Genomic DNA, 14,311 nt, shown 5'->3' with positions numbered 1-14,311 from the left:
ATAATATATAATGAAATGAACTGTTGAACATACTAACATTCCGGGGACGTGATCCTGCATTAGGGGTGTTGAGTGGATACATTTTCTGTTAAAAGAAGGACCGTAATTACCAAATAAGACAGACACCGAAAAGTATGTAGTTCATTATTTCAAAACAAAATGCCTCCTTTCCACACACCTCATTTTACAGAACTTTTACAATTATTATACCCCCGCCAAACGAAGTTTGAAGGGGGTATATAGGAATCAGCGGACGGTCGGGCGGGCGGTCGGTCGGGCGGGCGGTCGGTCGGGCGGTCGGGCGGTCGGGCGGTCGGTCCGTTGCAAATCTTGCGTCGCGAACTACTTCCTCAGTTTTCAACCGATTCCCATAAAACTTGGCACAGATGTGTGCCTTGGGTTGTAGATGTGCAAGACCTATTTTTTGACAGTACCAAAAAGTACGTTGCCATGGTAACGGCATATTATGGGCAAAAATGGGTACAAATCTTGCGTCGCGAACTCCTCCCACAGTTTTTGATCAATTTTTATGAAATTAGGTACAGATGTTCATCTGAATATGTTAATGTGCAAGACACATATTTCCGCAGTGGCAAAAAGTGCGTTGCCATGGTAACGGCATGTTGGTAAAATATAGGGCAAAATGCTTCATGGCAAAACTGCTTCATCAGTGTTCTTCCAATTCTCATGGAATTCATATTGAATGTTTGTCTTAGGATATAGGTCAGCATGACACATTTCTTGACAGTGACAAAAAGTATGTTGCCATGGTAACAGCTCACATATTATGAGCCAAAATGATGGAAAATTTTGTGTTGCAAACTACTTCCTCAGTTTTTGCCCAATTTCCATGAAACTTGGTACAGATGTGTGCCTTTGGTTGTAGATGTGCAAGACGCATTTTTCGACAGTACCCGAAAGTACGTTGCCATGGTAACGGCATATTAATGGCAGAAGATCAAGGAAAGATCTTGCGGATTTAACTACTTCCTCAGTTTTTTGACCAAAGCTTATGAAATGTTGTTTGGCGGGGGTATAACCAGTCGCTGTAGCGACATTTCTAGTTGAAAAAGACTCAACTATAAAACTCCTGGGGGGGGGGGGGGACAAATGGCTCCAGGACTTTAAGCTCTCAAAATAGCTCTGGTAAGTTTGGGTTAAAATTAAAGTTTTCAGTTTTGCAAGCTTTACCAATAAAAGGAACCACATGCATGCTTTCAAGCAGGCAAAGAAACCAAATTCTCGCTCGCGTGAGCATCCGCCGTTTTACTACTTTAGTACTGGGCCTCGTGGCGCGCTCTGCGCTGCGGCTCGAAACTTGCATTGACTCAACACGCGTGATCGAATCGTAGGTCCATTACAACTTTAGAGTACAAATGTCAAATCGAAAAATATCTTTATTAAACATGATTGTGATAATATAATGATTGGAATATGCTCTTTAAAGGTAGGGGATACCTTTTAGAGACCTCCCAAAATGCAGCAAAACATTAGATATGAACCTCAGGGGACTTGTTTAGGCCACTGCTGAGAAATTTAGAAGTCAACAGTTATCTACAATTTGAATAATGCACAAAACTCAACTGCTCAATAGTTCTGTGTGTCAGTCACACTTAAGCCTTTTTGTTGCAGTCTTCTGTATTTTTTTTTAAATCTATAAACACAAATCTAAAAGTATAAGAGCTGATGTAATAACATATAGAGTGTGTGGCAAGAATGTATATAGAAATGTTTGTAAGTTTTGATGAACTTTCTTCACAAAATATACATGATGGACACACATGCAGTGCATGGTTCTGCAAAGGTAGCCTAGTAATGTACTGGAATTTACGGTGAGCCCCGAAAAAAATTCAATTCAAAATCTAACGGTCAATAAAAATGTACTAGATGTTACCTTCCACTTTCAATACTTTATGGGAGTTTCTAAAATGATACTCTCTTCAACATATACCACTGTATTTATAGGCCTACAACTCTTCATTTAAGGCATGCAAATGGGATTCCCTACCTTTAAGACTTTATTTTCATATGAAAAATGTTTGTGCAAAACAATATCAGTGGTTTCATTTTCATGACTGTGCTTTAACTTTTAAGTGGTCGGATCATGGTACATCTGTACCTCTAGATGTAAATACCATGACAACATGAGTCTTATTTATAAAGTCTACTTGCTTATTAAATATTAGAAAATAAAATTGTCATTAGTAGACCTATTTATGCTGTCTTGCACCCATAATTCACTGCTGCTATACACAGTTCTAGCGACTGTGTTATCAAGAAAATTGAATGGCATTTGAAGATGAAACCAATTAAAAGACAACTTTACAAGTGCCAAACTAATAAATGTACATTTCCTCACTTGTGTTTTCTGTACCTACAGATCTTCAATGATTGTGAGACAGTTATGAGTACGCGACAAAGGAAGCGGAGGACTAGTCATGGACATACCTCGGAAGTTGTATGTATACTATACTATTCATGAATATAGAATATAGACATACTGTAGATCTAGATCTACAGATTTTCTTTGTTTTTTATCAAACAAAATTTTTTGAATCCTGAATCTGACTCTAGTGATTAGTCATACAGGAAGCTATTGCAATTGATTGTGCTTTTAAATTGGTTAAAAGGTTGTATAGAAAATTCCCTATAGGACCCTACTGAAAATATGTCTAGACTATAGCTAGGCTTGGTCCCACAGAAATTGCAGATGAGTATTAAAGTTAGTTTACTGATATCCGCCTCCGGCAATCAAGAAGAGCCCCAAGGCCAAACAATGGTAACGGCAAGTAAACCTCTCATTGCCCCTCCATCAAAACTTAACTGATGTCACGGTTTATGTTGCAAATTGTAAGAGTTTCTGTCTTTTTTGTCCTTACCAGACGTCTTCAAGCTACATAGTCAGCAACTGCTGTTTGACCATATCATAGCTATATAAATGTACCGTTTAGGTAATTACAACCACTGTGACTGATCGATCTATAAAGATAGAACTGAGCTGGCAGACGTGTATACATGGTTATATACAGTGTCAGGATTGGATGAATAAACAGGAAAAAGAAGCAGCAAAGTAACAATCATGCATTCTCTCACTAAAAATTAGCAGCTCTGAATTTTGTATTTATGGTGGGACACCACCGTAATTGTAGCACAGTGGCAGTAGTCAAACGAGGGAAAATCTTTAAGTGTTCACAAATTGAGGCACTATGTAACAAAATGTGTTAATTGAATTATTTGAGGGTAATATTGAGTTTGTATTTTAACAAATTGAATTTTAAGGCAAAAATGAAAATCATTTTTCTAGTTTATATGTCCCATTTCTATGTACTTGCAGTTTCCTCGAGGTACTGAAGTTCGTGCATTGTGGCCGCCGAATGGATCATGGTATCCTGCTACTGTAGTTGACTTCAAACAAGGTACTTGGGTTGTGTATCTTTGGGGTATCTTAAAGGGAATGAGGAGTACTGGCAAAGTTTGTAATAATTATTCTTTCTTGTTTCAATTAGGGCCTTAATGTACTGGGAAATTGCATCAAGTGTATTGACTGCGATACTCGGGTGAGCGTCGTGCCCCCCGGGCTCTTGTGTATATATATATATACAGGATGGCCCAGAAAGAACGGACCGGTGTAATTTTTACTTTGTGCTGCAGCAAGGAAACTTTATGATTTATCAGATTTTTTGTGCAGATTGTAGGTCCCTAGCTAAATAAACGATAATGGTTTACCATTCTTCAGAGCAATATTCATTGTCTGATAAAACGAAACACAAAATTTTTGCTAATCCATTCTTTCTGGGCCACCCTGTATATCTAGGTATTTTTATGCCTCCGCCACGAAGTGGTGCCGGAGGCATTATGTTTTCGGGTTGTCCGTCCGTCCGTCCTTCCGTCCGTCCATCCTTCCGTCCGTCCGTAATGAATTTTGTGGACAGGGTAACTATCAAAACCTTTTGAGGTATCCTAATGAATCTTGGCATGTATGTGTATTAGGGGGTGAAGTTGTGCCTATCAACTTTTGGGTGCACATGCTCAAGGTCAAAGGTCAAAAGGTCAAGGTCAAATACATAAAATTTCACTATTTCCACCATATCTATGCAATGCCTGAAGATATTTTCTTGAAACTTAGTGTATCCATGTACTACCCAATTAAGATTCTCTGGTGAAAGTTTGGGTCATGAGGTCAAAGGTCAAAGGTCAAAAGGTCAAGTAAAGATATTAAAACTTCACCTTTTTTCTCTGTACCTTGGAAATTGTTCAAGGTATCCTCATGGAACATAGTATATATACATGTACTGACTGGCAGTGATTATCTAGAAAATTTAGGGTTCATGGGGTCAAATGTCAGGGGTCAAAGGAAAAGGGAAACACTTCAAAATTTTACTATTTCCGTCATGTTTATGCAATGCTGGCAGGATTTTTTTTTTTTTTACACTTGGTGTATGCATGCATAACGTAATAGAGATTCTTTGGAAAGAGTTTTTTTCCTTTTGTTTTTACCTCAAAGGTCAAAAGGTCAAAGAGCAAGTGAAAGTGCTGAACTAAGCTTTTCCTCCATGTGTATCTCGGAAGTGGCTCAAGTTATCTTGAAACATACTACATATTTATGCATGTTCTGCCTGACAGTGATTATTTTATGAATTTTAGGGTCAAAGGCCAGATGAAAATGGTAACAATTTACTATTCAATACAGAAATTGCACTTTTTCTCCATACCTTGAAAATAACTCAATGCATAAACATATGAATGGGTCAAAGTCAAGTTAAAGTCCTTAACTCCCAAATACATGCTCTCCTATTCAAGGAAGGTGAACATTTAACACATTTGTGACAAACTTGTCGTTTTAATATTTTGCCAATTTTGTGAAAATGTAATCACACATTGTCCACATGTACTATCTGGACCTATTAGGAGAATCATGCATTAGGGCGGAGGCATAGCAGTCGCCATAGCGACATTTCTAGTTTGTTTACTAAATTGAAATGTAAAAATTTTACATCCACAAAAAATATTTCATGTACATTTCACTTGTCATCAGTAATTGCGAGCACATGCTGGATGCATCAATGATTAGCATTGATTCATATTGGATGAATAGAAATGAATGTTTTTTGTTTTTTTTCAGGTCGGTTCTTCATCAAGTACGAAGATGATGAAACACGATGGGTATTTCCTCATCAGATTCGCAGTAAGTTTGACATTAGGTTGAATCATTGTACCATTAATTATATATTTTTTATGCCTCCACCCCAAAGGGTGCCGGGTGTCATGTTTTCGGGTTGTCCGTACGTCCGTTCACACAGTTATATCATTACTATGATATATAAAGAATGTCTTCATGGGTTTTCATCAAATCTGGCTCATGAACACTCCATGATATGTAGATGATGTGATCATTTTTTTTATTCAATAATTTTATTAAGTTCCCACTTTAAAAAACAAATGTCCCCACTCTAAACACTGCATACAGCGTGTTGTCTCTGGAATGTATACACCGTCCTGTTATCAGGTGTGATGAAAGGGGACATTTTGTTAAGAATGTGAGACTACATTTTCTATGTCTGTTAGATTAAATGATTATATCAAGTCTCCACTTTACACCCCTCGTACAGGGTCATTTCCTCAGAATGTACAGTGTGGTGTGTTTAACAGTCACATTTGTTATATGATCTACACTATAGAAGTAAAAGGTGGTAGAAGTCCGGAGCTGCGCACCGTCTCCGGGCATTCTTGGTTCGAATCATGATGAGAAATGTCGTCTGTGCGCAGCTACGGACTGTTACCTTGTACTTCTGTTGAGGATATAATATATAATGAAATGAACTGTTGAACATACTAACATTCCGGGGACATGATCCTGCATTAGGGGTGTTGAGTGGATACATTTTCTGTTAAAAGAAGGACCGTAATTACCAAATAAGACAGACACCGAAAAGTATGTAGTTCATTATTTCAAAACAAAATGCCTCCTTTCCACACACCTCATTTTACAGAACTTTTACAATTACTGAAAAAGACTCAACTATAAAACTCCTGGGGGTGGGGGGGGGGACAAATGGCTCCAGGACTTTAAGCTCTCAAAATAGCTCTGGTAAGTTTGGGTTAAAATTAAAGTTTTCAGTTTTGCAAGCTTTACCAATAAAAGGAACCACATGCATGCTTTCAAGCAGGCAAAGAAACCAAATTCTCGATTGCTCTTTGGATGAAATCTTCTCCTAATTTACATATTTTGGGACTGCACGCTAGTTTCTAGCTTGCAGCAAGCTAGTTACTAGCATGCATGCTTGTTGCAAGCTAGCAACTCGCTTACAAAATTTTCTGTAAGGGTATAAGGCTGTGTACACTCCTTAAATATCTATTCAAAAATACTTTATCTTAATGGGTGTGTACAGTTCTGGTCGAAGCGAGGATTTAGCTTTTAACGTTTTGCGAGATATTCAGAAACCACTCTATGAGATGTCACAGAGCGTGCAATTCTTAGGGGTATCAAAAGTTTATTTTACGAAAATAGGTTTCGAAATGGCTGAGATATCAAAAAACAAGGTAAAACAAAGAGATCCTAATAAAATTATGGCCTGTCGCCTTTTATCATTATCACTTTTTTGGATACATTCCAGTACATTCCAGAGACAACAATCTGTAGGCCTATGTTGTGTGCGGAATAGGGATATTTCGTTATTGAAATTGGGTATGGGTATTGGGATGTGGAGATAGGGCACATTGCTTTTTTTAAAGTGGGAACTTAACACACTTGTAAAATTAGACTTCATAAATGAAATGAAAGTAAAACACACTGGAAATCTGTAAATAACTGGACAAAAAAGATTGAACATTGTTCCACTATACTCCTGCAGAAACTTATGCATGCTGCAAGCGAGCGACTAGCTGGCGGCTCGCTTAATAAGCAATCATAAGCTAGCGAACAGAACATACTTGCTAAATATTTGCTTATAACTAGCTTAAAATTTGGGCATGTCCTGTTGCATGCTTGCGAAGACCAATGCTGCAAACTGGCAAGCTTGCAAGCTATCAAAAATGTTATCTGCATGCCTGCAAGCTATCAAAAAATGTTTGCCGCATGCTTTCAAGCTATCTTAATATTAACTGTAGTGTAAGCTTTCAGGCTTGCAAGATTTGTCACTACATGGAGCCACTTGCATGCTTGTAAGCTTGCAAGCACCCGAAGAAACCAAATTCTCGATTGCTCTTTGGATGAAATATAACCCTAATTTACATATTTCGGGACTTGCACGCTCGTTTCTAGCTTGTAGCAAGCTAGTTACTAGCATGCATGCTTGTTGCAAGCTGGCAACTCGCTTAGAAAATTTTCTGCAAGGGTATAAGGCTGTTTACACTCCTTTAATATCTATTTAAAAATACTTTATAAATCTTAACTATGATTCTGCATCATACGAACCGTCTCTGACACCCGGATAGCAGTGATCACGCAGGGAGTGAGGCTTCAGTTGTCAGAGACGGTTCGTATGATGCAGAATCAGAGTTTAATCAGCCTTTTATACTGTAAAAATGTTCAATCCTTTTTATTCAGACAGAGTTGTGTGCACTCTTCTAGTGCATGTTTAATTTGATTTTAACTTATGAAGTCTAATTTTACAAGGGTGTTCCCACTTAAAAAAAAAAAGAAAGTAATGTCCCCTCCCTTCACATCTCATACAGAATGGTGACTCGGAAGTGTACACTCTCTCAGCATGTGTTTAGGTTGCGCAGGTCTAATTCAGTACACATACTGCAATTGTATTCTGTTCCTACGTTCAAAAAAGGAATGCCCCTCCCCCCCCCCCCCCCCCCCCCCCCCCCCACCTCACAAAGAGTCATGTCCCCAGCTGCGAATATACACTTTCCAGCTGTGTGTTCAGTTGAATGTCAGGACTAATTCAATAATTTTTATTAAGTTCCTAATTCTAATGAGGAAATATCCCCATTCCGCACACAACATACAGATTGTTGTCTCCGGAATGTACACTTTCAAGGTTTGCATGTTTAATTTTATATCAGGTATCGTACAAAAATTGCATGAAGTTCCCAATTTTTTAAACGAATTGTCGCCACTGCACACATGTCATACAAAATGTTGTCCCCGAAATGAGCTCTATATAGTTTGAGTTAGTTTAATAGTTGGTCTTATCTTTTTCAATTATTGTAAAAGTGTGCTTTCTGGAGACACTCTCCTGTATGAAGTGTGTTGAAAGAGGACATTTTGTTTGAAATGTCGGACTACATTCTTTTCAGTGTTTGTTCAAATGATTAAATAATTGTATTATGTCTCGACTTTACACCCCTCGTACACAGTTATGCACTTGAAATGTACAGTTTATGTGTAATTAACAATTCGTTACGTTATGTCATGTCATATGCACTACACTACAGAAGTAAAAGGTGGTAGAAGTCCGGAGCTGTGCACAGATGATGTTTCTACCCACGATCCGGAACTAGAAAGACCGGATTATAGTAGAAGTCCGGAGCTGTGCACAGATGATGTTTCTACCCACGATCCGGAACTAGAAAGACCGGATTATAGTAGAAGTCCGGAGCTGTGCACAGATGATGTTTCTACCCACGATCCGGAACTAGAAAGACCGGATGATAGTAGAAGTCCGGAGCAGTGCACAGATGATGTTTCTACCCACGATCCGGAACTAGAAAGACCGGATTATAGTAGAAGTCCGGAGCTGTGCACAGATGATGTTTCTACCCACGATCCGGAACTAGAAAGACCGGATTATAGTGATGATACAGGGAGTGAATATGTTCCTGACTCCACACCATCTGAACCTGAGTCTGAATCAGACGACCCTATCACAATTCCAAGTCAAGTAGAACATCACGAAATCATTGTAGTTCAAGTCACTAAAACTAAAAAGGGGAAAAGGACATACGATAAGAAGTACTATTGCTACTACTGTCATAAGGCCAATGCCAAAATAGCAAGGCACCTAAGAAATGTGCATCCAGACGAAACTGAAGTCATTGAGTACTTAAGTGAATGTGATGCAAAGAAAAAAGAAAGCAAGCTCACAGTTCTTAGGAATATGGGGAATTACATTCACAATCGCGAGGTAGTCCTAAAAGGCAAGGGTGAATTTATTGTCTCTCACCGTCCTTCAGGAGAGAGTCGGCACAGTGATTACGACTACTGCAAATTTTGCTATGCCACGCTTTCGAAAAGTAGTCTCTGGAAACATTCCTGTCCTGTGGGGCCAAGTGGTCAGGGAGAAGAAGAGTGCGCAAGCAAAAAGAAGAAGAGAGTAAGAAAGGCGAGTAAAGTCCTACGCACATACTCTAAGGACATGCAAGATATGTCAGCCTTGTTAGATGGCATGAGACAAGATAAATGTGGACAAGAAGCACTAGGAGATGATCTGATCCTCCGTTTTGGTAGCCATTGGTTGGCAAAAGCCGGGGCAGATAAAGAACAGTTTTCAAACATTAGGGGGAAGATGAGACAATTGGGCAGAATCATGATCTGTGTGAAGGAAAAAGATGCATCCTGTCGCAAGTTGTCAGAATGCATGAAACCAGGAAAGTTTTCAGTTCTTCTTGATGCAGCAAAAGAAATTGCTGGGTTTAACCCAACAACTCATACGTACAAGACACCCAGTCACATTCTAAGATCAGGACAAAACTTAAAGAAAGCAGCCGAAATCCACCTTGCCCATTCGCTAGAAAGTGGAGATGGAACCAAAGCAAGTGAATGCAGTGGCTTGATGAAAATCATAGAAGTGAGATGGCCGGAATTGTCTTCAAATGCACTGAGAAACCTGAACGAGAGAAAGAGGAACGGGGTGGAACTCATTCCACTGACGAAAGACATTGTGAATCTCAATCAGCATATAGATCACAAGATTCAACAGTGCTCTTCGAAATTGGCTGAAGACCCGTTAGATGAAGATGCATTCTTTGGCCTTGAAGAGGTCGTATTGTCGAAGCTCATAACGATCAATAGGAAGAGGCAAGGAGAAGCATCGAAATTGAAGCTCCGTGACTGGGAAAAGAAGAAATGTGCCCAAGCATCGGAAGAAGTTCTCTCTTCACTGGATGAATGTGAAAAGCATCTTGTCAATACCCTAAAACGACTGGAAATCAGAGGGAAAAAAGGTAGAACAGTGCCCATCCTAATAACAAAAGACATCGAGAACAGCATGGACCTTGTATTGAGTTCAAGACATCATCACGTTCCAGAGTCCAACCCTTATCTCTTTGCAAGTGCAACCCATGGATCCTACATACGAGGCTCAGATTCTCTGCGCAAACATGCCATTGATTGTGGTGCCGAGAGGCCACATTTGCTGACATCCACCAGGCTCCGAAAAAGCTTGGGTACAATGACTCAAGTTTTGAACCTTAAAGATAATGAACTGGACCAAGTCGCTGACTTTCTTGGCCACGATATCCGAGTCCATCGCCAATTCTACCGCATGCCTCTTGATGTACTGCAGGCTGCGCGTGTATCAAAGGTCCTTCTTGCAGCTAATAAGGGACGCATCGGCGAATACGCGGGTAAAGGCTTAGATGACATTCACGTTTCGCCCGATGATCTAGTGGAGTTCGATGAAGAAGATGAAGAAGGGGAATTTGATGAGGAGCAACATGAAGAAAATGATGTTACCGGTGAAGAAAAAGAAGAAGACGTCAGCGTACCAACTGATGAACTCGAGGAAGAGATGTCCACCACACCAAGAAGCTCATCAGCAACTAAACGTCCCACAAATTGTAATACTAAGAAAGCCGGGCTAAGTACAGACATACTAGTGACTTCAGAGCAGGATCAACCAAACAAGAAACGGCGTAAACTTACAAAAGTAACTAAATGGAAAGAGGCAGAAAAAAGAGCAGTGAGAATGCACTTTGGAACCCAGATAGCCAGAAATGAGTTACCTGGAAAGAATCAGATTGAAGAATTCATTAAACAAACAAACATGACTCGCACCTGGAGGAATGTGAAAGACCACATCCGAAATACATACATCTCTAAGCAGAGATAAGTGATTGGGTTTTATTTGATTTTCCATTTTTTTGAATGGATCAAGTTTACTTTTGCTGCATGTGAGATGACAATTAGCCAAAAAAAAAAAAAGGTATGTGAATTCGTGAGACCATGAATGATATTTTCAAATGTTTTTATAGAACAACATTTTATGTTTTCAAAACGTCGTATTTAGTGAGAAAAATGTGTATGAAGTCATGATTAAGAAAAAGAAATATCGAAACCTGTATTAAGTTGGAACACAGGAGATCACTTAGCAAAAACTGAGGGGCAAACATCACATATATTGTTAAGAACTGATTTTGCTTTCTTAGTGTATTTGTGAGTCCTACCACTGTAATATTTCACAACAATGTTTTGCTTTCATACATACATATTTATCCAAAGGAGCATGACGAAATGATTTTTGTGTACTTTGAGTTACATTCAATGTCCTCCAAGTTTCTTCATTTAGAAAAAATTAACATTTTGATACCTAAATATTTATCTGTTTACACAAAGTGAAAAAAAGAAAGTTGCACGAAATGACACAGACAAAAGGTTGAAAGGATAAAAAAACAAGTCTCCATTTTTCACAATTGTGGTCAAAATATTCTTAGGCAGATCTTCTTTACGTTTTGCTTTGTGAACGCAAATGATTGTTTTAACATTTAACGATCACAGGTTATCAAGCGTTAAATCATAAATATGCTAAGAGAGATTGAGTTACTTCATATTAGTCTCTCGAAATGAAAAATAAATCAAATGTCAATGTAAAAGTTGGACATAGAAGTGTTTTGAACATGTAAATTCCATGTTTTTCAAAAGATTGTGACTAAACTTACAAATCTAGTCCATATCACTTTCTCGAAATAAAAAAAAAATGGGTCAGCGGTCAAGATTTTGCAAAGAACAGAGTCAATATAAATTATTTCAACGGATTCAGATTTTTACCTGGCAAACGGGATACTACGTTTTGCGCTGTCCTTGTTACGTATAACTGAGGACGTTAGAAAATATTCAAATGGATGATGTGACACTAACTGGTAAAAATAAATTTTACTTACTTGTCATGTAAGAAGAGAGAAGAAAATTATGTACAGGACATTTGTTGTGGTCCTAATATCATAAGTCTGACATTGAGATGCACGATGTTTGTGTCATCGATTTTGCCTTGCCTATGCCTGTATATACAGTTATCGAAATTATTCATACCCTTGCCAGTTGAAAAAAAAATATTTCTGCTGTTTGGAAAACCTTTTTTTTTTTCTCCTTAATATTATTCAAGTGCTTGAAAAACACATACAGAAATTATTACTCAAGACAATTTATGGAATTCCAATGTTCAGGGGTATTTCTTTAATCGTTTTATCAAAGATGACTAATCTATAATTATCCATACCCTTTCTTGATATACTTCAAGTCACAGTAATCTATGGGAAAGCCCTTGTTGGTGACGACGGCCTCCAAACGGTTCTAGTACTTGCCGACAAGGCTTTGGCACATCTCTACAGGAATCTTTGCCCCCTCTTCCTTGGCGTAGGTCTCCAGGTCTTTGAGGTTGCAAAGGCTTTGGGCATGAACTTTGGTCTTCAGCACTTTCCACAGATTCTCAATGGAATGAGGTCGTGGCTTTGGCTTGGCCACTCCAGGACATCCACATTGCTGTCCTCGAACCATTTCTTGACTGCCTTCACAGTATGTTTGGTGTAATTGTCTTGTTGGTACCCCCTTCTGACCCAAGCTGAAGACTCTCTGCAGATGGTTTGATGTGTTTTATTTTTTGTTTCTTAAAAGAATCTTAGGATGTATTTGTTCATGATGCCTTCCACCTTGGCCAGGTTGCCAGTCACACTAGTGGGAAGCACCCCATAGCATGATGCTTTCTCCTTCAGATTTCACAGTTGGGACAGTATTCTTTGGGTTGAAGGCTTAACACTTTTTGCGTCAGGCGAACGAGACATCCCTATGCCCGAACAACTTAATTTTGGTCTCGTCTGACCATAGAACTGATGACTAGAAGATTGGATCCTGGTCCTCATGTTTTATGTTATTGTTGTTGTTGTTGTTTGTTTGTTTGTTTTTTCTTTTTCTAAATGCCAGCCAAGCTTCCTGATGCTTACACAGGGTTACCCAGGTCTTTTCGACGCACTCTCCAAGCAAGATGAGGGGAAATCTTGAGCTTCTGACCACGCTTCCCAACATTCTTCACAGTGTGGAACTTCTTGTGTTTCTTGATGATGCTCTGTATTGTGGCAACATAAACTCTAAGAAGCTTGGACGTGGCTTCATAACCCTTCACATCGTTGTGAGCAAGTACAATGCGTTTTCGTTTTCTTCCCCGAGTTCTTTAATCTTTGCCATATCGACATTAACTAAGAAAAGCTGCAATACCTGAATTTCTTAAGTGCATGTATTCCAAAAGTAGAGCCCTTAACCATGACTTACCTAATTTCTTCCGGCTTTCACAATGACAGGAAGCATCACTGAATAGTTGCTAAACACATACAAAATATTAGGAATATCAAAACATATGTATCTTTGAAACATATTACTAAAAATGTCATGAATGGAGCAGGGTATGAATAATTCAGGAGATGTCAGGAAGTTAACATGTGGGCATGTCTATTGTTATCCAAATTAGGTGGAACTGCAACACCTGACCACTGGAAGCATTCAACAAAAGATAAATGTTTGCCATTTCACATTTTATGCAGTAAAAAGGACAATAAACTTAAAATTTACAAGGGGTATGAATAATGTTGTTGTTAACTGTATAGTATTGACTAATACCGATATGCATATTATATATGACTCTTAAAACCTGTACAGTATTAGCATGAGTATTAAGTCTGGCATTGTCAGAGTGTATCATGCACGCTTTTCTAAATTACAACTTTTGAAAGTGTTACCATAGTAGCCAATACAACCTCAACACAAATGAGGCTGTTCAATATGTTTCTCTTCATCATGTCCGTGTTTTGAATGTTATGATAGATTAATATTTCCTTGTCTTGTGAGAAGAGAGTTATGGACAAGACGCTTTGTTGAAATGTACACAAGAATTAAATCATTGAGATGTATAATGTTTAGTTTGTACTGTTACGAGTTTTGCTTTGTATGTTTTACTGGACAGTTCAAACATATACTGTTCTGGATAGTTTACTTGTTATGACAGTTTGAAATGTTATTCTGTCAAACTTCATATTTAGTGTGCTTTTTCTGTGCTACTGTACTGATAACACTTGCATCATTAAAATTTAAGGGACTAGTGCTTCTAGGCGGAGTGTATGATAGGGGTATTTTGTATTTCAGGGGATGATATTACAT

General features: G+C 38.5%; 1 protein-coding gene and 1 long non-coding RNA gene across 2 annotated transcripts; both read left to right on the top strand.

Annotated features, from left to right (window-relative positions):
- Positions 1-2,236: 2,236 nt before the first annotated feature.
- Positions 2,237-8,749, top strand: LOC139724295 (uncharacterized). Its single transcript, XR_011710464.1, has 4 exons — positions 2,237-2,458; positions 3,335-3,416; positions 5,123-5,185; positions 8,386-8,749. It is a non-coding gene; the product is annotated as an uncharacterized lncRNA (long non-coding RNA).
- A 298-nt stretch (positions 8,750-9,047) lies between these two features.
- LOC139724275 (uncharacterized) lies at positions 9,048-13,162 on the top strand. Its single transcript, XM_071635416.1, has 3 exons — positions 9,048-10,728; positions 12,405-12,679; positions 13,085-13,162. Exons 1-3 carry the CDS (start codon positions 9,048-9,050, stop codon positions 13,160-13,162), a joined length of 2,034 nt encoding a protein of 677 aa, XP_071491517.1.
- Positions 13,163-14,311: the final 1,149 nt, after the last annotated feature.

Source organism: Diadema antillarum, unplaced genomic scaffold (genome assembly GCF_040938485.1).
Source record: "Diadema antillarum isolate AM-2024a unplaced genomic scaffold, OU_Dant_1.0 scf00000210, whole genome shotgun sequence".
Taxonomy (NCBI): Eukaryota; Metazoa; Echinodermata; class Echinoidea; order Diadematoida; family Diadematidae; genus Diadema; species Diadema antillarum.
This window is presented reverse-complemented; position numbering and strand designations above follow the sequence as displayed.

What these genes read in the sequence shown, in the direction of transcription:
- LOC139724275 (XM_071635416.1), top strand. Translation starts at nt 9,048, where the DNA reads ATGGGGAATTACATTCACAATCGCGAGGTAGTCCTAAAAGGCAAGGGT. An exon ending in AACTAAACGTCCCACAAATT is followed by an intron (nt 10,729 to 12,404) that starts GTAATACTAAGA and finishes ATATACTTCAAG; the next exon opens with TCACAGTAATCTATGGGAAA. An exon ending in ATTTCTTGACTGCCTTCACA is followed by an intron (nt 12,680 to 13,084) that starts GTATGTTTGGTG and finishes TCTAAATGCCAG; the next exon opens with CCAAGCTTCCTGATGCTTAC.